This window comes from Vombatus ursinus, unplaced genomic scaffold (genome assembly GCF_900497805.2).
Source record: "Vombatus ursinus unplaced genomic scaffold, bare-nosed wombat genome assembly UNPS02014820.1, whole genome shotgun sequence".
Classification (NCBI taxonomy): Eukaryota; Metazoa; Chordata; class Mammalia; order Diprotodontia; family Vombatidae; genus Vombatus; species Vombatus ursinus.
This window is the reverse complement of record NW_020954598.1, coordinates 14063157-14087440: the sequence shown is the minus strand read 5'-3', so window position 1 is coordinate 14087440 and position 24284 is coordinate 14063157. Positions and strand designations below refer to the sequence as shown.

At 38.4% G+C, this 24284-nt stretch overlaps 1 protein-coding gene across 1 annotated transcript in view; it reads left to right on the top strand.

Moving 5' to 3' along the window:
* ABCA13 (ATP binding cassette subfamily A member 13) overlaps window positions 1-24284 on the top strand; it is a 489891-nt gene that overhangs the window by 6698 nt on the left and 458909 nt on the right. The window contains exons 3-4 of the mRNA XM_027837266.1: window positions 1013-1136; window positions 23658-23812. Of these exons, the coding sequence (XP_027693067.1) occupies window positions 1013-1136; window positions 23658-23812 (279 nt within the window). The remainder of the gene's footprint in view (window positions 1-1012; window positions 1137-23657; window positions 23813-24284) is intronic.

The following is a 24284-nucleotide window of genomic DNA, read 5'->3' as shown; positions in this document are numbered from 1 at the left end:
GCAAAACACCTGGAGTATTAATCAATGACTGGTAGGGATTATTCCATTTAGGAAAATTTAGAATGTGTTCCACCTAATTTTTTCTTTGCCTTCTCCCTCTGTCACTGCTTCCTCTCAATATCACCTGGAGTCAGGTGCATAAATCTCAAGGCAGCTCTCAGTTCAGGACTTCTGCCTTTTCTATGGATAGGTGGTATGCCGAATGATGTCTACAATGCTTGAGATTTTGAGGACACTCATTCTTCCATATATATTGCAAATCCTTGCAGTTAGAAGAATGGCGGTGTTAGGAGAATGTAAGCTCCTTGAGGGCAAAGACTTTCATTTTTGTCTTTGTTTTTCTAGTATCTACTATAGTGCCTGGCACATAGCAGGTGCTTAATAAATGCTTGCTGAATTATGATGAATTCCTGTCGATGGTAATTTGGGAATTGGGAATTGAGAGTACTGATTTTGGAAGAGAAGAAATCACTAGGTAGGAAATTTCTTAGAGGAACAGCAGCAAAACCAGAATCCTCCCTTTTACCATCACCTATAACATGAGGGCTGTTTGTAGGAATCATGGGTGATTCCTCATGAGTACTTTTCATTTCTGACACAGTTTATATTCTGGAGAGAGTAGAAGCATTGGTGCCTTCCAGACACGAGGGTTTCTTGTGTTCCAGTCATTCTACAGATGACAAAACTGAGTTGTAGAGAGGGCAAAGAGATTTGACAATAGATTTTAAGTTCCTTGATGGCAGGAGATGTTTTTCTTTTTGCCTTTCTATCCCTGGTCACTAACTGCTTAATATACTTGGTTATTGTATTGGCTTTTTAAAATCTGCCCAACTAGCTAATGGATAGAGTTAGGTCCAGAACTTTTGTCTCACCGCTAATAAATAACTCAGGGGTATCCCAGTACTTTATGTGAAATTTCTCTGCCTAAAAAACATCTTCCACAGCTGTCTTTGTTGCATGTTTTCTCTGCTCTGGTTTCATTGCTTTTTTTCTTTCTTGCATTTGCACACAGGTTATTTGCAGCCCCGGAACTTGCCAAGCCAAGGACTCTATCCCTTTGTCCAAAGCCTTCTTTGTAATGCTGGCTCTCGATGTAAGAACACCAGTTATGTAGCAACAAAGGACGCCAACTTCCGGTAAAAGAAATATATATATTTTTTGTGTGTATAGGTGGATTAGAGAGTGGTATGCAAAGTATGTATACTAAAACCTCACCAGTTGGGCAGGGAAGGATATGAACAAAGCAAAGATATGAATTATAATTGTCAAAAACATATAGTAAAACTAACCACTAATAAATTATTTTCTATTAGGTGTTCTTCTAGGCCTATTTTAGTGAACAGGTATCAGTTCCTATTTGTATAAAATGAAAATGTTAAAATACAGAAAACATTTATTCTCTGTAGACTTTTACAATCATATACTAAGGAAAGCTCCCTCTTTTTGCTACATTAGATAATTTTTGCAAAATGAAAGAAGGAAGTGGGAATGTTTATTATGGAGAATAGAAGACTTAGGGGAGCAGTGATAGTTGTCAAGTATTTGAAGGACAATGACATGGAAGAGGGATTAGACTTTTTCTTGGCTTCAAAGGGCAGAAGTAGGAGCAGTGGGTGAAAATTAAGAGTGGTAGAGGTCTCTAACCTTAGTGTCTCTCCCATGTCCTGACATAGATATTTGACAACATTTAAGTGCCTCATGTGTAAGTTGTTTATTTTCCTTCAGCTAACATGGACCCATAGGCCACAAATTCAATTGGATCTCCAAGCCCCAGGTGAAAAGAGGCACAAAAGGAGGCAAACTGAAGCTTGATGTTAGGAAAATGTCCTAACAGTGAGAGCTGACCAAAGGTAGAACGGATTACCTGAAGAGAGACTGGCTTCTTCCCTCTTAATGACCTCCAGGTCATTAAGTACAGGTTGCACGACAACTTGTTGAATGGGTTGTAATAGGAATTCTTTGTAGGAATAGGTAAGACTAGATGTGAGATCTCTACCAAATTTGAAATTCTGTGATCCTGATTGAAATGTAAGGCATCATTATTAGCATTGAGGGGCAAAGTAGTGTGCCTCCACTGTAGTGTGGAGAGTCAGGAAGTCAGGTTTCTCGCAGTCAGGAAGCCATGGGTTTAAGTCTTTCCTCTGGCCCATGCTTGTTATGTTACCCTGGGTAAGTCACTTGACCTTGTAGTGCCCCAAGCAACTCTTAAGAATATAAGTTACAGAGAAGAGGCTCATTTTTACTGGTGGAGTTCCTCACTGGCAGCAAACTATACTAAGTCCAGTTAAAAAAAATACATATACATATAAATGTATGTATATGTAACATATACATTTTATATAGTATATGTCTTATGTATCATATATTTTATACATATGTATATATTATACAAAGGCATAAATTATAGGTACACTACAGATAACATGCACATGATATATGTACATGTATGTAACCTAACCCTAAATATAGAGAACACATGTCTATATACAATAATGTATACATATGCATATATTAATATATAATGTATAGATGGGTAAACATATATGTTTATATACAGGATGTTCCAAGGGTTAGTGCAGTTTTAAGTGACTCCCAAGTTAGTCCTCTATTCTGCACATGTACACACACATGCATGTATATACATGTATTACTATTAATGAAAATAATCTCTATAACACACATCATGTATGCACATATATACATACATGTATATACATAGCAATATATGTATGCGTGTTTTAGTATTGTGCAAATTAGTGCAAATCAATGGTTCAACAACTTTATTGAGCTATTGAGTATGTCCCCTGCTCCTATGCTGGGAATTCTTCAAAGGTAATCAGTATAACCTGGGTCACATTATGCTAGATTATGAATTAATGGAATCAGAGTGTTGTGACTTTATTAATTTTAAAGGTATATTCTTAAGGATTTTGTTAATAATAGGGAAGGATGGAAGTAGGGAATGGTTTTTATTGGCTTGTAAATTTGAACTAAGACCTCTCCCTTTGATAGTGAATATATTTGAATCTCAGATATCTTGTATGAAAATGGTAATAACATACTTATGTTCTCCATTTAATAAGAATATTTTCCTTTAAATTAAAAATAATTTTTTTTCCCTATGAGAAGATGCTTTTTTTTCCATCTCAGATTTGTGAATTTGCCTTTGGGCAACATCAGCCCTAGTCCTTTGGAGTTAGGTTCTGTGAAATGAAGTATAAGAAAAGAATCTGTTGGAAAATGATTAAAACCTTAGTGATGAAAACTTGAGATTATATTTCTTTTGTTTTTACATTAAAGAGCACGTGAAAATTATTCTTTTAATGGGGACCAGTTGCATAGTTCTTGTCTCATAACCCTTATCACCTTGGGTCTTCCTTTTCTCTACCTGTCCAGTGACAGGAATGTAAATTATTCACTTAATTACTGATGCGTGTCATGTGGGAGAAAGAACTGTGAACTAGGAGTCTAGAGACCCAGATTTCTAGGACCAGGTCTAGCTCTGTGAGTCTGTGCAGCCCCAGGCAATAACAACACTTTAGAGTTTAGAGAGTTCTCATTCCAGCATCTGTCAAAGATGAAGAGTCCATGTATAGACACAGTGGAACTAGAAATAAAAGACAGCATGGAGCCATAGAGAGAGATTGATATCTAAGTCAGAAAGACCTGGGTTCAAATCCCAAATCACACATACATCCATACACACATATGTATATATCTCACATATCTAATGCATAGCCATTCTGGGCTCTAGGCATTTCTCTAAGACTACAAGATGCAGAGAAGTCACTGACTTTCGTTGGTAGAGGGAATTTCCTTAAGCTAGAGTTTCCTATAACAGTTTAATCATGGGTTTAATCCCATGCCTGTGCTGTGGAGATGGAACTTGGATACAATTATTTATCTCTATTTTTAGCTCCAAATTTCAGTGTCTTCCTTTTTGTTCAACAATTGTCATGGATTTAGATCTTTTGTGTGTGTGTGTGTTTTTTTTTTCTGTCAGCACTGCCTTCACTCCAGTGCTCTGCTAATTCTCAGTGGTGGTGACACACAACCTGCAGTTAGGTCCGAGGACTGCATTTGGAGAATTACTCCTGTTGGCAGTTTTGTTAGCTTTTAGCACAGGAACCAATCACCCCCTTAGCCCTGTCATCACCAGTTGAATTCTAACTAGTGCCTGAGGGTTGGCCAGGGGAAAGAAGGAGGGATGAAGAGAGGAAGAGAAAGGGATTGGGGAAGAGAGGATGAAAAAAGTAGAAGAGAAACGAGAGAAAAGGAGAAAATAAGGATAGAGAAAGAGACAAGTAGTAAGGAGTCAAAGAGGTCACCTTGGTGCTACATACATGTCCCAGCATAGGTGGCCTATCTCTGAAAAAACGTTTAAATGCCTGGTGTATAAGTTGTTTTTTCTCCTTTAGCTAATGTGGATCCAGGGGCCATGAATTCAATTTGATCTCAAAGAGCAGATGAGAACATAGTTACAACAATGCAGGAGTTTGCATTGGTGTAAAAAGAGTGAGAAGCAGTATTTCTTTCTTAATATATACTTGAAATTCCACTTGGATTAATTTAGCTCATTATTATCAGTGAAGTTCCTTACCCACTCAGGTCAAGTTTACATTTGGAAGAAAATCCAAGTTTCATCTGATCTAGGCTATTATTATAAAACTTAGTTCCTACTATTAGTGGTTTTATCATGGAGCTTTCACTCAGTCCTAGAGAGAAACTTTTAAAGTAAAAGTCCTAATAGGTCCTGACAGCATAGTAACTAAATCTACATGCATTGCATGCAGAATTATTCTGATCGTGTTTCAAACTACAGGTCATAATAAAACAGAAAAAATCACAACTGTCATCTTAAAATACTTTTTGCAGTAATCATTCAACTGTCAATAATCTTCTTCAGATAATTGATGCGTTCAGATGTAGATGTTCCCGTTGCCTTTGCTATCTAACTTTATTCCTGTTGAACTGAGTCTCTTATCATGGATATGACCTATCCCTTCTAAGTCCCCAGAGTTCTCTCTATGACTATTTATACATCTCTGATATTTTCGATCTCACTTTATCCTTGATCACCTCCATTTTTGGGAGTTTCACTTTCAAATATATATATTTGTGGGCTCACAATTTTTAGAGCTAAGGTGTCTACCTGTATATTGGTCAGCTAAATGCAACCCTTTTATTTTATTTATGAGCAAACTGAGGCCTAGAGAGATTAAATGACTGGTCTAAAATTGCACAGGTAGTAAGTAGCACAGCTAGAGTTAATCAGGTCCTATTATTCTCTGTTTAGAGCTCTTCCCTCCATAGCATGAAGTGCAGGTTCAATTCAATTAAGCAAGCATTTATTTTAAATAATATTTTATTTTTCCCCAATTATATGTAAAAACAAATTTTTAACATTAATTTTTTTTGTTTTGAATTCCAAATTCTATTCCTTCCTCCCTCTCCTCCCACTCTGTGAGATGGTAAACAATCTGATATAAGTTATACATGTACTTTCATGTAAAACATTTCCATATTAGTCATTTTGTGCAAGAAAATGTGAACAAAGAAAGAAATAAGGACAGAAAGAAAGAAAAAAGAAAGAAAGTGAAAAATAGCATGCTTCAGGCTAAGCAGGCATTTATTAAGCAGATTTTGTGTTCCAGGCGTTTGGGGATACAAAATAAAAAAAAAATGACATCAGTTCCAGTCCTCAAAAATTATGTTCTACTAGGAAAGAAGGTGGGATTTTAAACAGCTACAAAGCTTAGATCAAAAAACATTGTACAAAGAACCAATCATTATAAGTTTCCCATCCTTTATTTGAAGGACTGCAAAGCAACTAAAGTATGAAGTGGGATATTGCAATCATTCTTTTATGGTCAACTTAACTATTTTCTGATATTGTACTTTGAGAAGGATTTAATTGAGAATATGCTAGGTGTTTGCATAGGATTTGTAGAAATAAGATTTATCCATAAGAAAATCAACTTTCACTTAAAGCAACAAGTTTGTCAAACAGCTTGGTTAAAACTTCTCTGTTCTCCAGTGACAGGCAAAAAAAGCATTTTCATCCTCACTTCCAACATCTTCAAAACTCATTATCTGCAGGTGTGACACAATTCTTCTATACAGAGTCTGGTCTGCCTCTTTGTGCAGACAAATTCCCCTCCCCAGTTTGTCTATGTTGCAGCCAGAGCTGCCAAAGTCATGTGGACTGATCCAGCTCCTCAGAGATGGGCACCAAGTCACTGTTAATCTCATTGTTTTTCTCTTGTCTCTATCAGTTCTCTCTCACCTGGAGATAAATGTTGTTTGGTCAACAGTCCATTGAACAAATGTGATGTAATGTTAAGAGCACTGGATTTGTACTAATTCCATTAAACAAATATTTATTAGGCACCAAGTATGTGCAAGACACTGTGCTATGCTCTAAATTTACAAAGAACAAAAGAGTTCCTTGTGCTCAAGAAGCTTAGGCTCTAATCGTGGAATATGTGCACACAGATAAGTATACTACATTGTAAGGAGGGAAAGAAGGTAAAGTAAAGGAGAGATCCAGACAAAATATCTTGGGAGTATTTGTACAGAGGGAGAGAGAGAGACAGAGACAGACAGAGACAGACAGACAGAGACAGAGAGACAGACACAGAGAGAGACAGAGAGACAGAAAGAGAAACAGGGAGACAGTGACAGAGAGAGCTAGTAGTCCAGTTGGCTAGACTGTATAATGTTTGAAGGGAAGTAAAGTGAAATAAGGTTTGAAAGGTAGGTTGGAAATCTATTGCAGAGGACTTTATATGCCAGGAGGGAACCATTCATGTTTTGTGATATGGACAAATATGGCAGCTTGGGAATCAAAAGATCCCAAAGATTTGAGACAGCTTTTCCCTAGTTGTATGATGTTAGGCAAGTTCCTTCACCTCTCTGAGTCTCAATTTCCTCACTTTTTTTTTTCAGCCAAAGACAATGTTTATTAAAGATCTGCCAATTGGCCAGACTCTCAAGGATTCTAAACATTTGTGACACTGGTATGGACAAGTGGGCTAGAATAAGTCTCAGCTATTGGCTAGATTTTAAGAATCTGAGCCAGTTTTCTCATTTTTAAATGGAGTTGGACTAAGTGAGCTTTAAGGCCTCTCCCTTCCAACTCTGACATTCTGTGATGCTGTGAATTCTACTTCTTTCATGTTATTTAAAGTTTGTAAAGTGGGAACCTCACCCGTTATTTCACCTTTTTTTAACCTCTCCCATTCAACAGTTCTTATTGTTGGGCCTGAGGGCCAAATCTAGCCCTTGGTCTTTGAGATATGAATAATTTTTAGATTTAAAAATATACATATTTATTTAAAAATATAAAAACCATTTGTGGCTCATGGGCTAGAACAAAAGTAGGCAGGGGGCTAGATTTGGTCTGCAGTCCCACAGTTTGCCAACTCCTGCCAGGTTAAACTATCCTATTTCCCCATCAAAACCTATGTACATTGTCCCTTCATGCTATGTTCTCCCTCCATTTTCATTGCAACTTTCAGAAAATTCTCAACAGTTTAATACTTTCTGTGTCCTGCACTGGCTTATACAAAAACTAGTCACACTGATATTAGAGATTGAGTTAGTTAATGGACATTCTTTCTGTTGTCCTATTTCTTTTGCTTCAGAGACCCCCTCTTTCAATTATTCCTGGTCTCTGGCATCTCCAATTGTTCACTCTTCACCGTGTTCCTTTCCCTCTGCCTTCTAACATATGGAAATCTTTGCTATTTTCAAATGTAAAGCTAAATAAAACATTTACTTGACTGTTGCCTTCACTAGGCATAATTTCTTTTCTCTCCTGTCTTCCACTGTTGAATTGCTCTGAGTGGTGCCTAATACCTCCCTAAATTTACTATCTACCCCTTAAGCTCCTGCAATCTTTTTTCTTGTCCCCTCTACTGAAATGTCTCTGTTTTCTTGATCATTAAATATAAACATTTAGTAGTCTTTTCTCAGTCCTCATTCTCCTTGGTTTTTTTGGGGGGTCATTGACATTAATACCACCTCTCCCTTTCCCAACTCTCTCCTTTCTTGGTTTCTCTTTGACACTAACTACAACAAGGATCTTCAAGCAATAGACTGGGACTTACTGGAAAACCCAGTCTATTTTGAAGCCTTTTCATATTTATCTCCATGGAACACTGCCCCCTTGCTACTCTGGCTTGTTGGGATTCATTTTTAGAAGGAATATTTGGCAGTCACCTTTTCTTGCCTGTTCTTTTCAGGGACTTTACTTAAAGGTCTTCAATTCTTCTTCCCCGTGTTCTTAAAATGTTAGGGAAAGGAAGAGTAGCTCCTTTTAAGGAAGAAAAAAGTTGGGGATTTCTGTTCCCCCATGTTGCACTGTCTTAGTTCTCCTCCATCTGTGACATATTATTCCCTGTAGCCTTTCTAGATCCCCTACTTCCTTCACTCTATACTCTGTAATATAAGGAGCTTCAACCTTCTTATTTTCTTCCTATTTACTCCCATTATTTCAATCATCTCTTCTATGATGATAATTCCTAAATCTCACTCCATCAATCAACATTGATTATGAATTAGGAGACCTGATTTTATAGCCTTTGAGAGAGGGAACACAGGGTTATAACCAATAAAAGATCCCTATAAAAGAGTCATTTCTCTCTTACAAAGTGTATTGTCTACTAGTCTAAGATAAATTTCTTTGATCATTGTCGAGTTCCTTATCTCTTTCTGCTCATGAAGTCTCCTGACTGTCACCCTCAGCTAACTAAGGAAAATTATAGTAGAGTATTATACCCAAGTTTATACTCTAAGGGCAAACTAATCATTACCCAGCAGCTTCTGTACCATGAACCTCAAACTAGGTACTGGATATGTTTTCCATTTTTTGTCTAGAGCTGCTCAGTTTTCTTTCCCTTTTTTAAAAAAATATTTATTTATTTTTAGTTTTCAACATTCACTTGCATAAAATTTTGAGTTCCAAATTTTCTCCCCATCTCTCCCTTCCTCCTACCCCAAGACAGTGTGTAATTTGATATAGGCTCTACATATACATTCATATTGAACCTATTTTCACATTAGTCATGTTGTAAAGAAGAATTAGAACCAATGGGAGAAACCACGAGAAAGAAGAAACAAAAAAAAAAAAAAGAGAGAGAGAGAGAACAAATAATATGCTTTGATCTGCATTCAGACTCCTTAGTTCTTTTTCTGGATATGGACAGTATTTTCCATTATGAGTCCTTTGGAGCTGTCTTGGATCCTTGCGTTGCTAAGAAGAAACGAGTTTATCAAAGTTAGTCCTCACACATTGTGGCTGTTACTGTGTTACAGTGTTCTCCTGGTTCTGCTCACTTCACTCAGCATCAATACATACAAGACTTTCCAGGTTTTTCTGAAGTCTGCTTGCTCATCATTTCTTATAGCACAATAATATTCCATCACATTCATATACTACAATTTGTTTAGCCTTTCCCCAACTGATGGATATCCCCTCAATTTCCAATTCTTTGCCACCACAAAAAGAGTTGCTATAAATATTTTTGTACATGTGAGTCATTTTCCCATTTGTATGATCTCTTTGTCATACAGACCTAGAAGTAGTATTGCTGGGTCAAAGTGTATGCACATTTTTATAGCCCTTTGGGCATAGTTCCAAATTGCTCTCCAGAATGGTTGTATCAGTTCACAACTCTACCAATAATGCATTATTGTTCCAATTTTCCCACATCTTCTCCAGCACTTATCATTTTCCTGTTTTGTCATGTTAGCCAATCTGACATGTATGCTGTGGTACCTCAGAATTGTTTTGATTTGCACTTCTCTAATCAATAGTGATTTAGAGCATGTTTTATATGAGTATAGATAGCTTCAATTTCTTCATCTGAAAACTGCCTGTAGAACTGCTCAGTTTTCTATCCACTCATCACTCACATTGAACATGAGACACCCTGTAGTGGTCATGAATTTCTTTTACATAGACGATAACAGGCCACACCGTTGGAGGGGGTAGGAGTATAAAAATAAAGAATATTGCATCCCAACTCTGAGGCAAAGAGGGGAGAACAATGTTCAACCCACCTAGTTATTTTTTATTCTGTAGTGGACTCTTAGCAGGGCATGGACCTCTCTCACGGCTTAGAACAGCAACTGTAAGAATCTCTGAAGGGAAAATCAGAAGAGGGCAAATGCAACTAGGTAAGTCTTTCCCAGATTCTTTGTGAGAAATGCCAAATACCCCTAGTTCTATGACATCAGTGGTTGGTGAGACATTGGCTAAGTGTCTCCATCTCTTTGGTGATTCCAAAGCAAGGTTAATGTCTGGAGCAGATTTAGACTTGAAAGATTGTAAGAAGTGCTTCAAGGTAAAAACAGAGACGAAAAAGGGTCTGGAGAGACAGGGGATAATCCTATCCCATGTCTTGAGGTTGGAGGTAGAAGAATGTGACCCAGAGGAGAAAAGTCCCTTTCAGCTCTAAAATTCTCTAGTCTACTACTAATGTGACTCACCAAGGCCTATTGATTCTTACTTTAAAATGTTGCTCATGTTAATCTATTTCCTTTCCCACTCTCATTATCCTAATTTAGGCTTTTAGCATGTGAAGTATGAACTATTGGAGTAGTCTCTTAAATTTTTGTTTCTCCCTTCTTCAATTCAATATGTAACCCAAGCCAGATTAATCTCTTAAAAAGCCCCACCTTTACCTCATTATGTCTCTATTCAAACATTTTCAACAGGACCCCGCTATTTAGATGAAATACAATTAGCAGTATAGAATAATTCTTATCCTATTTACTCTTTACAAATCAAAAATCAATTATTTTAAAAGTCCTTTCACTGTAAATCATGAAACATAATTGATAAAAATCATAAAATTAAAAAAAAATTGACATTAATTGTATAACATTAATTGCTTGTTGTATTTGGAAAATGTACTAGGTGTTGTGCTGGACAATGTAGTATAACACAGTAGAAAGAGCATTGGAGTCAGAGGTCCTGAGTTGGAGTTCTGGCTCTGTTACTCCCTCTGTGCCTTGTGCCCTGTGTGCACAAGCCATTTCATTTTCCTGAATTTCATTTCAATTTGATTCAATTCAATAAACAGTTATTAAGTGATCATTATGTACCAGGTGCTGTGCTAAGTGCTGGGAATATGAAAAGAGGTGAAAGACAGTCCCTGCTCTCAAAGAGTTTACAATCTAATTTTATCTTATCTATGTGTAGTGAAACTGTCCCTCACATCTAGCATGAGAGTGTCATGTATGGCTTGAAAGGAGGTAGGATAGACATTTCTAGCTACTCCCCCCCCATCTTTTCCTAGGTAGACTTTATTTCCTGCAAGGAAGGGTGAGGTTGGCATTGTCCATCTTCTCTCTGGATGATGGAAGCCAGAAGCACCATCCAAGATCTTGAAGACACTCATAAGAGTCAAGAGACTGAATCTCTCTCTTCTCTACAACTCCTACCTGCCCATCAGATAGGCACAGATCATTGATCTCTACCAATGAGGAGAGAGACCCATAGCAATGGGCTTTGGGATTCAGGTTATATATAGAATGAGAACTTTGAATGGGATGACCTCCATGGTTTCTTTTAGTTCCAGATTCTATAGTAGGAAATTTGTCCTGTCTTTGGCAATCACTTTAATCTTAGCTATTTTACCCCTATCTCTTTGTTAGTGAAACCATTTGGGATCTGTAATTTTTTTCTATAGCTATTACTGTTATTCTTTTTTTCTCTGCCATGAAGTCAAGAAAAGAGCCTCTTCTATTTATACGATTAGTCCTCACTATTATTTTCCTTTTCATTTTCTAGTACTAATTAACTTGCTGTCTTGTTCGCACCTCCTGTCTTAACTCCTTTCCCCTTAACAATTTTTTTTTTTTGACTAGGCAATGGGGTTAAGTGACTTGCCGGGGTCACACAGCTAGTAAATGTTATGTGTCTGAGCTCGGATTTGAACCCAGGTCCTCCTGAATCCAGGGCCGGTGCTCTATCCACTGTGCCACCTAACTGCCCCCTCCCCTTAGCAATTTTGAACATTAAGCAACACACCTGAGACTGGGGAGCTCAGGAGAAAAGGGATAAAGAAGAGAGGAATTTGTGTGTCACATAAATTCTGCCACAATATGTTTTTTTCCTTGGTTTCTGGGTTTTCCTGAAGGTATCATATATACATGTGCACATAAATTAATATCTTCAAGATTCTTCCTTTAAAAAAAAACAAAAACTTTTCCCATGCTTAGGTTATAATTCATTCTAAGATCAAATTCAAGAAGACTTGAAATAAAGAAAAAGTAGGATCTAAAACTCAATTAATCATCATGGTGGGGGCAGATAGGATAGTCATCTTGAATTACAGCAGTCTCCACAATCCGATAATTCTATGGTTTTGCAAGGAATTCTCATGTTCAGATTAGGCAGGAGATCCTGCTTCATGGTTCACAGCTTTCAGAGGTCATTTTGAACCAGATGATGTAAGATATGATTAAAAAGCAACAAGCCTAATTTATTGGGCCACTTTCAAAAATTCTCTTCTAGTTTTCTCTTCTAATATGTCTAGGAGGTGACCCTGAATTTCCAAGTAGCAACAGAATACAAAACCTGGTAGGTTCTATCAAATGGCAAAGACTTCATGCACTGGCCTGTCTTAGGATCATGTCTGCTGCTTAATCACCATGCCAGCTATATTCAGAAAAGAACTTCAATAATGAGTTAACCAGTGTACTGTGCTTTCCCCTGACCCCTCAAAGTAGTAGACTAAACCATCTACTTAGAAGTGGAAGGCCTATAGTCTCTTAGTAGAGGAGGTATCCATATAAATGAAATTAACCTCATTATTTCATAGTGATTTTCATGGGTGGATTTAGTTGACAGCCACTATATAAAAATTCAGAATTTTAGCACTGTGAGGGACTATAGAGATCTACTTACTTTGTCACTTCATAACGGATACTTGTTGAATTAAAAAAAAAAGAGACATTTCTATAGTTCTTTAAGGTTTATAAACTTCTTCACAAAAACGTAGCAGCAAGTAGTAGTACTAGAAAGGTAGTAAAAATATGAATATTCCTATTTTTTGGGATACTTGGTTGGATCTGGGATCTCCTCACTGGTGCAGAACTCACTGCACCAATGCCTTTGGATCCTATGTGATTATGAGCTATGTCTTTCTGAAGTTATTCATGGAATCACATCTCATTTTTTTTTAAACATTTCATGGGTTACAGTGCAACACTTGGGCTGGCCATCTGTTATTCTTTACTCTTGCTATATACCCAGTTGTTATAAGATTGGGCCTGGTTGTCTTGAGACCACCATGACAGTCTTTCCTTAAGTGAGGCGGTAGATTATAGAATCTACACAAGGAAACAATAGTTGGTTTTGAGGCTGATGGTTTTGAGGCTATCATGACAGTTTCCCCTTTAAGGAGGCCATAAACTTATATGGAAAAATACTGACAATAATGTTTTTTGAAAGTTGGTACAGCTGGGTCCCCCAAATAATATTTTGTCTACCATTAGTTTGTTTTTTCTTCCTGATAACAATGCCCCAAAACAATATTTTGCCCTAACCCCTCATATACAAATTGGTCAGCTCCAGAGAGGCCAAGCAAAATCAGAGTATAAGAACCTGGCTCTCATAAGGGCACTTTGGAGCACATCCTCCCCTAGCTGGAGCGCCCCCTCCCCTCCAGCAGGAGCATCCTTGCCTGCTGGAACACTCCCCTCCCTGCTGAATGGACCTGTGTCTCTGTGCTCCCCAATGTAGCACTGCCCTTACCTGAGTTATACTCTGTGTTAGTGTGTATGCCTGAGTTGGGTCCCTTTTTCTCTTTCCCCTTCTCCTTCCCCATTGCTTACAAAAAAGCTTTGTATTGAATTGACTTCCATTGTTTTACTTTGTTATTCTCAGCACCTGAACTCATTTCCCAATGACTCTGGCTGGTCAACTACCTTTCCTTAGACATAAACTGGGTACCCAGACAAGGACTTAATCTGTTGACAGCTGCACCTACCCTGAGGAAGTAGGGAATTGTAAAGCTAGTTGTAGAAAGCAAAAGTCAATAGGGGAATCCTATGTCCTCCCAGGAGGGACTCCTTTATGCCAGAGGACTGTCACAGAACACCAGTTCACCTCCTTTGCTTGTCATACTTATCCTAGATGAGATCTTTCATGCCACACTGATGTTCAGAGGAGTCAAATGACCTGGTCAAGGTTATACAAAGGTTTAATAATGTCAGAGTTGGGACTTGACCCCAGGTCTGTGGTCTCACTAGGTGGCATAGGGAAAGTTCTGATCCTAAGTTCCTGCTTCAGATATTTTTTAGCTGTGTGACCTTGGGCAAGTCAATCTCGTTGTCCTCATCTGTGAAAGGGAGATAATATCTTTTAGCTCATAGGATTGTTATGAAGATCAAATAAAAATATCTATTGAGGACTTTGTAACCCTCACTGTATAAATGTTACCTATTATTGCTATTTTATTATTCAATGTTGTAATTTAATTTAATTATTTAATGTTATGTTTTATCTTTCCCCATGTTCCAAAAATGATATTATTATTATAATACAATCCTTTTATATTAACACTTCTTAACCAGCTACAGCTTAACTTCCCGAATAGGTATTCTTACTCTATAGTCACACAGACAGTACCTCTAAATCTTGGGTTAGATAGAAACTTTCCTGCATTTAATTTTTCCATTTTTATCTTTGTCTTTGTCCAAGAATAGCCAAAACCAATTCAACGATTCTCTTTCCCATGATAACTAACTGCATATATTGAGTTATTTTTATCTCTCTCATATTCCTATATGAGGCTATTAAGTGCTAGAATGCAAAGATCTTTTTTTTTCTAACTTGCTATCTTCCCCAGCACAATGGTCTGCTCACTGTAAACCTTTAATCCCTGTTGGATGAACTGAATTGAATCAATTGTTGTCCCGCTCCATCTGTTTAAATTCTGAGAACTCTCTCCCAAGAGTGACTCAGACTTCGACTCCACCACAACCTTTGTTTTACCCTTGTTTTTGGTTTTGTTTATTTTGAACTCTGATATCTTGAATTATTGTGAAGAACACAAGAAGGAAAATTTGGCCCCTTTCCTGAATCAGTTAGTTTTAGAGATTCAATAAACTGGTTCTTAAAATGCATTAGTCATTGCTGATGGTGTATCGAGTCTTTTAGAAATTATCTTTGTGGGCGGCTAGGTGGCACAGAAGATAGAGCTCTGGCCTTGGAGTCAGGAGGACCTGAGTTCAAATGCAACCTAGACACTTGACACTAGCTGTGTGACCCTGGGCTAGTCACTTAACCCCAATTGCCTCACCCCCCAAAAAATTATCTTTGTAACAGTTTGAAAGGGTTTCATGTGGTGTTCATAAGTAGACTACTTGGATGATTCAGCATCCGTCTTTTGGAGTTGTGTGGCTTTCATCTCTTTTTGTTGCTTTAAATATCTTGACAGGTACCTGGAATATCATCCTTCAGGGTCATAACTGTCATAGGGCTACTCTGGAAGTTGTAGTTGAAAGTATGTCTGCCATTGCTATGTGCCATTATCCTAAAAAGGACAATTATAATAGCTCCCATTTCTATAGTACTTTGAGGCTGACCAAACACTTTTCTTATGACCTTTGTGACACAGGCAGTGTCAGTATTATCATTCCCATTTTGCAGATGTATAGAGACCAAGAGAAGTCCAGTGACTTGCTTAAGGGCACATGGCTAGTAAGAGTTCAAATCTGGATTTGAATCCAGGTCTCCTGATTGCAGGTCAACACTTGTTTCACAATGCCATGTGGCCTTTCTCCATTAATTCAACATGCAGGAATTTCAAGACAGAAAAGTACACTAACACTGAACATATTTGTTAATTGGTTAATGGCAGTGCTGAATCTCTTTTTTCTAAAAGGAGATATGACACTCGATCTTGCTTAGTTGGGGAAATTGATGAGTAGACCTGGGAGATTTTTTTTTTTTAACTTGAGGGCAAAAACTATTGAGGCTTAACCCCTGTTATGAGAGAGGAATGGGTTGGGATGGCTATAGCAGAGGATGAATGGGGCTTCAGAGTCCAAGACCTTCTGTGTATATGAGTTGGCTTGTTCAGGGGAGGGGATGAGTGGTTCTGAAGACTAGGACCTGTCCATTCAGAGAGAGCATTGTAAAAGCACAGACACCCCCAGAAATAGAGGTTAGACTGCTTCAAAAAAGGCAAGTGCTTCCATGGACCTTATTTTTACTTGGGAGAAGGGCCCTGGGAACTCTGGTGACAGGATAAGGCATTTCCAGGGAGGGAAGACTTTCTTATCTTATTCAGGAATATTGCCAAGAAGGCAGAGCATCTTATCTCTCTCCTCCCATCTCCCTTCCCAACTAGGGAACTCCAAACATGAGTTATTTGCTGGTTCAGGGAAGTATGTGAATTTTGGTTGACGGAGAACTGTTCAAGTAGAACTAAGGTTTTTGGAATGCTGTATCTAGTCAGTTAATCATTCATTCAATAAACAGTTATTGTCTACTTTTTGCCAGACACTATGTTAGCACTGAGATACCAGAAAATGGCAAAAGACAGTCCCTGCTCTCAAGGAGCACACAATCTAGTGGAGGAGACAAAAAGCAACTATATTCAGGATAAACAGGAAATAATTAAGAGAGGGAAGGTGCTAGAATTAAGAAGGGTTGGGAAAGACTTCTTGTAGAGGATGGGATCCATGTCTACTGCTTATTTCCTACATATGACCTCTTTCATTCCTTGTAACTACCTCTCTCCTAGGACCTCTTGTAACTCCTTGACATTCTCCAGGGCTACTTTTCCTCCAGTTCCTAAGGGTACATGGCTAGCAGAAGACCACAAAGTGTGGGGCACAAAAACCATGATCTCCAGACCATGAAGGAGTCAGTCTTCTCTGCTTCAGGAAGTGTCCCCTCCATCCTGTATCAACACCTAGGAAAAAGTTCCTTGGACTTAAGAATTCTGATCATTTTAATGATTAGACATTATTACAGAGGACTGATGATAAAGTTAATTACCCACCTTCTTACTTGAAAGGAGATGAGCTCAAGATGCAAATTAAGATACACACTTTTGGTTATGGCCAATGCACTTGAATATGCTATAAAAGTTCTATTTTTCTCCTCCTCCTCCTCCTCCTCCTCCTCCTCATTTTTGGGGGTGGAAACAAGGGGTTAGACATAAAATTGCCAAAAGAAAGAAAGAAAAAAAGAAAGGAGAACCTTTGAAGCATTTTTTTAGAATTCACAAAAGAGAACCAAAGGTCAGAAGAAATCATAAATGAACAAGACAACTTTGAAAGTATCATGTCAAATTTATTATATATAATATAATAATAACATAATATATAATTATATATTTATTTTATTAATCATGTAGAAAGATTGATATAGTATAAAGTATTCTAGTTCTGCTTACTAATACTACACTCTATATCAGTTCATCTAAGTCCATTTTTTTTTAAGGCAATTGTGATTAAGTGTCTTGCCCAGGGTCACACAACTATTAAGTGTCAAGTGTTTGGTCTGAGGCCGGATTTGATCTCAGGTCCTCCTGACTTCAGGGCCGGTGCTCTATCCACTGTGCCACCCAGCTGCCCCCTAAGTCCATGTTTTTTGAAACCATGTGTTTCCTCATTTCTTGTAGCACAATAGTAGTCTATCACTTTCCATCACACAACTTAGCCTTTCCTCAATTGTTACCTCTTAATCTCCAGTTGTTGTTTTTTTGTTTTTGCCACTACAAAGAGAAGTGCTACAAATATTTTTATATATTAGGGAATTCTCTCGATCTCTTGGGAGAGGCATACCCATAAGAGGGTCTGATGACTCTGGATAAAAGTGAAAGGAAACGGATTTGTTAACATGTTAAGGAATCTGCTTTCACTAATAACAAATTCTGATTCCTATCATACATCTTTGGTTTTCAGGTCTGCTTAGAGTACACAGCCAATCAGCAGCATTCTTTGGCAACTTGGGATAGATAAACAAAGTATTTCCTAAGAGAGAGAAGGGTAGAGAAAGAGGGAGATCAGTTAAGAGAAAGAAATGGGAGTATTTGGAATGCAATTGGCAGGATTTATTATCAGAATAGGAAAACATCCCCTGTTCAAGGCCGGGAGACAAGGTGAAGGAACCACACTTTTACAACTTGAGAAGTAGTCCTTTTAGACATGATTTCCTATCCAAGGACAGCAAATAGTTGTTAGAACAGTGAATGAGACCATACATTTTGCCAGGTCCTTTTTCTAATATTAGGTCACAAAGTGGTTGGAGGGATTTCTATATTGTAAATCCGTCAAAATGTAGTGGAATGATTGTGATTCCTATTCCTTTTCCCTCCACCCCCATATATAAGGACCTTTTCTTTTTTCTCTGATCTTTTTTGGGCCTTGTTGTGTCAAAGAGCATGCACTTTAAATAACTTTTACTGTATAATTCCAAACTGCTCTCCAGAATGGTTGTACCCATGCACAGGCCCACCAACAGAGCATCAATGTGCCTGTTTCCCCACAGCCCCTCTCACACTTATCGTTTTCCTTTTTGTCATCTTTGCTGCTCTGACAGGTATGAGGTAGAATTTTAGAAGTGCTTTAATTTTCATTTCTCCAACTATTACAGATCTGGAGCATTTTCCATTTGGCTGAGGTTTTTTTTTTTCCTCTGAGACCTATCAGTTCATATCCTTAGACCATTTATTGATTGGAGAATGATTATTTTTCTTATAAATTTGAATCTATTCCTTATATATCTTGGAAATGAGGTTTTAATCAGAGAAACTTATTGCAAAGATTTCCCCCAATTCATTGCTTCCATCTTAATTTTAGCTTTATTAGATTTCTTTGTGGAAAACCTTTTTAATCTTATGTAATCAAAATTATCTACTTTACCTCTCTATTCCTTCTTTGGTCATGAACTTTTTGCTTATCCATATATCTGACAGGCAATTTTTATATGTTTCTCTAATTTGTTTATGATATGACCTTTTATAGTTAGGTCAAGTTAGCTAACAGTTTTACAGGTGGGCTCCAAACTCAGAATTTCTAGCTATGCAGCTCAAAATTTTGTCAGAATTTGGACTTAGTTCTTCTGAAATCAGTGCTATCATAGTATAAATATCAAGTCAGGAAAATTAAAGTGGTGTTCAGACACAAACAGGTCAAATCTGAAAAAAAAAAAAAAAAAGAAAAACAACCCCAAACCCAAGTTCTCTACACCCATTGTTATAATTAGTAACTATGCTAGTGAATTGTTGTTTGGTCACTTTTCAGTCATGTCTGACTTTTTGTGACTCTATTTGGTTTTTTCTTGGCAAAGACACTGGAGTGCTTTGTCATTTCCTTCTCTAATTCTAAGACACAGAGTAAGAAAGGAGAATATTCCAGGCAAGTAGAACACACTTGGGCAAGTCAACTAACTTTTTGATACTGAGGTTCCTCATTTGTAAAATGAAAAGCGTTGAACTAGATGATATTTAAGGTCTCTTTAGGTGCCGAATACTAGTGATAGCACATTCTTGTCAGATCTGTAATTTGGACTTTTGCCTCCTGTGGTAAAGTCAGTTGAGTAGGAATGTGTGTGTTTGGGGGGTGGGAGAGGAAGGGTTTCTAAGGCGCCCATTCTGTGTATGGTTGAGGCAGACAAGAGGCGGAGGTCATGGAAGGTAGCTGAAACTGAGGAAATGGGAGATGGGAGTGTTCAAACAGGGTAGGGTTTGGGGTGTAGAAAAATATTGAAATAGATTCTGAACTTAATGGGGAGGAGAGAGTGACCTAATGGTCTTGAGATGATAGCAACAAAGATGGAATGGACTTTAAAGGAGAAGTGGTTATTGAGCAATGGTGAAAGAGTTTCAAAGGTCTGCAAGTAGCGATGGGGAGCAAAGAGTGAGCCAACTGCCCCTCCTGACCCTTTGTGTTAGAGTCCATGAGAGAAGGCAACTACCAGCCTAGGAGAAGGTACCAAGGAATATAGCTTTTTCAAGAGAAATTTAGTTTTCTAGATGATAAAAGGAAAGTGAGGGGACTGGATCCAGGATAAAAAGGAGTTTGTTAATGATAGAGGATGGTTCCAGAGGGCACAATGGAAAGGAAAGGAAGAGGAAAATAGGAATTGGGGAAGATTTGGGCTGACTCCAATGGGAGATGACATCAGTCAGCATATATTGCCTTTAGTATGTGCTGACCCTCCTTGTACTCTGTGATGTGGGTCCCCAGGCTAGGTGGCATGCCAAGATCAGTATTTCCTATTGGGAAGTCAGGACTAGGATCCTGGGGGATTGGCAGCTCTTCAGGATGGCCAAAGGGTCTTCTTGGTATGGAAGGAAATACCCCCCTTTCCTTGTATTATGTTAGTGTGTGTCCTGTGTTAATTCTGGCTCCATTCTTGTTTCTCCCTGTCTCTCTCACCAATGGATGGGTATTAACTTTGTTTCCAGTTCTTTTCTGCTATTAATATTTAGATATATCTTGGGCCTTTGTTTCTTTCTTTGACTTTCTTGGGGCACATGTCTAGTAGTGGGATTTCTGGGTCAAAGGATGTGGACTTGAGTCAATATCCCTTCATTTTTTCTAACTCATTACAACTCTACAGCTTCCTGATTCTAGTCTAAAATCCCCAATTCCAAGCGACATCTGTTAGCAAATGCTGACCTGGAGGGGAGGAATACTAGCAGGGGAGCTCATTATTTAGGAGAAGAAAAACAACAATTGACATCCCAGGTCTTTGATGCCTAAAATCCTATTCTTTTTAGCAGAAGCTTTTTGGGCACAATCCCCAGGATGTTTTTTCCTTTGCTTTCTTTTTTGTTTTCAAATGAAAACTAGTTGAAGTTGTTAGTGTAGAAGGGGAGAGCTTTTAAGCTGGAGTGGGATTGCCAGGAGGAGTCTCCTAAACTTCTAGTAGCAAAGCCAGGATGTTAGTATTTGGAGGTTGGGAGGAGTTTTTTTTCATTGAGGCAATCGGGGTTAAGTGACTTCCCCAGGATCACACAGAGAGCAGTTCTAAATTGAATTGAAGTCCAGATTGCCAGTCCTGCCAGATTGGTTGCCTTATTGTTATCAATTTCTTTAATCTCCAGGGAGCAGGAGATTTAAGGAAGGTCTCTTTTGGAGAAGCTGCTTCTGTCTTGGGGCTGTGTCTTAGTGAAGGGATTGCATATTGTGTCTGTGGAGGGAATATATACTTGAGGAAATCATAGACTATTAACGTATTAGAGTACATTGTAATTGTGCTACAGGATGATCTCTCCCTCCTAAATTTTCCTACTGCAGTTTGATTAGAATGTAGACACCTTGAATTCAGAAATTACGCCTTTTAAAAATCTTTGTATCTCAATGTTTTGCCATTGGAGTGGGCAAGAATGATAGGGGGCAGGGGCAGCTAGGTGGTGCAGTGGATAGAGCCCTGGCCTTGGAGTCTGGAGGACCTGAGTTCAAATTCGACCTCAGACACTTGACACTTACTAGCTGTGTGACCCTGGGCAAATCACTTAACCCTAACTGCTTAAACAAAAAATTAAAAAAAAGATTAAAAAAAAAAGAATGATAGGGAGCTGCCAGAATGCTACACTGGTACCCTACTAATGTCAGGAAGAAGCAAGGAAGGCCTCTAGCAGGAATGGGCCTCACTCGGGAGATTTTATGGGAGGGAATAGATAAGAGTCCCACAGGACCACGATGGGTAGGTTTGCATGTATTTTGATTTGCATCATTGGGAGGGAATTTTCAAATTAATGAGATCACAGATCCATTTAAGTATGTAATTATGCTTAGGACAGCATGGAGAGGCAGATTTATTTAGTAGACAAAAGGCTATACCTGGACTCAGGAGAGCTTGTGTTCAAGTCTCCCTTCTGACACATACTGTGTATATGACAATTCTTGTACATGGTAGGCACTTAATGAAATGCTTATTGATTGATTGTCACTTTGTAAGTCACTTAACATCTCAATGTCTAAGGCTATTGTCTAAGATCTGGCAGAGGGAATTTTCTTACTAAGAGATCCCTACACTGATGAAATCACAGGTCCAGAATGGAGAAAAAAACCGCTAAATTTAGGGCAAATCATAGTGCCTTATACATACTCTGATCAATCTGTCATGTCATAAATGTGGGTGTTTTCCCTAAAGGAAGAGATCATAACCTATACATACTTGCTTACACTTTATAACTTTTCTTCATGGAAGTCAGCCAGTCAACAAGTATTTATATTAAGCAATCGATATGTGCCAGATACTGTGCTAAGAGGTAAGAATATAAATTCAAGTATAAAGAAGGACAGCCCTGTCTTAAAGGAGCTTACATTCTAGTGAAGGAAGAAAACACATAAAAAGAATCTGGAGAATGTGTGTGTGTGTGTAGGTGATGGGGTGCTTGGATGCCTGTGCTCACACCCCAATTCCAAGACCATATTTCTTGTTAGCCTCAAAAACACTATCTTGAGCAGTTTCTCCCCAGCCCAAGGACACTATGCCTAGCAATTACTCATGAGTGGGCCCCAGCAAAACACCTATCTCTCTCCCTGGTGCAGTGACAACCCACACCTGTAGGTGTTATTAGTTTGAACTGGTTTTGTACTGTCTCATAAAGATATTCGGTACCCACTGGACTATCTGTACCAACTCTCTACCTCATTAAATGCATCCTGGATTCCTCATTATGTATATCCTAGACTTAAGACACATGTACATTCCCTACACCTATCTTGTCAGATAAGACATTGATTGGTGGCAGACTGGACAATCCCCAGTAGGCCCTGACCACTAGTTACCTTACTGACATAGCAGACCTAAAATCACACCTCTCTGTGGGCTCCCAATGGCACTCCCCCCCCCACTCCCCATAAGCTTTTCCTGGTGAACTCTGGGTAAGATACCTGCGCAGTAGATATTAAAAAAAATGCATGTTCCTTTAAGAACTGACCACTCCTTAACCACTCCCTAATTCCGCCCTGACTCACCTAGTTAGCATACTTTGCACATGATTTACTATAGTTTTTCCCATATAAACTTTAACTGTACCCCTCTAAAGTTGCAGGTTCCTTAAGAACTTTTGCCTGCTGAATAGTGTCAAAATAAACTTTTGCCAACTTGATTTAAAGATTGCTTGAGTCTGTGAATTCATTCCAGATGACCTTGTCTGGTACTTCAGTCCTTGAGAGGTCCCTGAACCCCTTAAACCATATCCGAGGGGTGACAAAGGGACTGGTAGAGTGCCATGGTAGAGAAAGACCAGGAGAGGAGGCTTGGAGAGTAGGTCATGACTGACCTACGTGCTTTCCTTAAGTGGAGATTCTGGGTGAAGTCATTCAATCAGAGAGAGAGAGAGAGGCCACTGGAATGGAGGTAGATCCAGTGTGTGAATCCTAGGGCTGGAGTGAAGCTTCAGAATGAAGAGCTGGGCCATGGTCGAGAAATACCAGCATGAGGTCTGGAGAGGAATGAGACATGGTTGACCTGCATGACCTTAAATAGAGGTGCCATTCAATCAGAGAGAGGCTTCAAAGGCAGAGGGCAGGTTGGAAGACAGATTGGGCTGTAAATACACTTAATAAATGTTTATCAAATTGAGTTAACTTGGAATAGGAGATGCATTTTGGTACTGCACAGTTTCAGTTTTGTGATGAGTTCCCTTTTTGACATTTATTTGAAGCATCTTCAGGTCCCCAAATTCTCAAGACCATCAAGGCATGGGGACTGATTTGGCTTTTCTGGAAGATATTCAAGAGCTTGCCCAAGGCATTTCAAAAACAATGGAGAAGGCTGTTGCTTTACAAAAACTTTGGAGGGAAGGTTCCAAGTTGTCAGGTAAGTGGTCCTGGAGTTAATTTGGAAAAAACAAAAACAAAAACAACAACAACAACAACAACAAAAAACTTTGTTTAATGGAGCCTTAATTATATTCTATTGCTCAGAAGCTCTGGGGGAGCAATGGGGCCATAGAAAGTAGATTATGTTGGCATCAAGGCTAACTACCTCATGAATATCCATGGTGAGATTCCTAGGGATGGCCTAATAAATACATTCCCTTAGACTAGTTGTAAAGTTTCTTGAGCATTTACTTTTTGATCCTTACTTCATAGGTTTGGATAGGTGCTAATCCTTCCCAATGGCTTTCCTCAGAAATGTTGAAGTTAAGTTAAATGTTGATCTAGAATCTTTGAGGTATTCAGATATAATCATAGGATTTAAAACTGAAAAGGACATTAAAGATTCTCTAGGGTATTAGCCTTCTTTTATAGATTTAGGAGTCTGAGACCAACAAGGCCTTCTTGTTTTT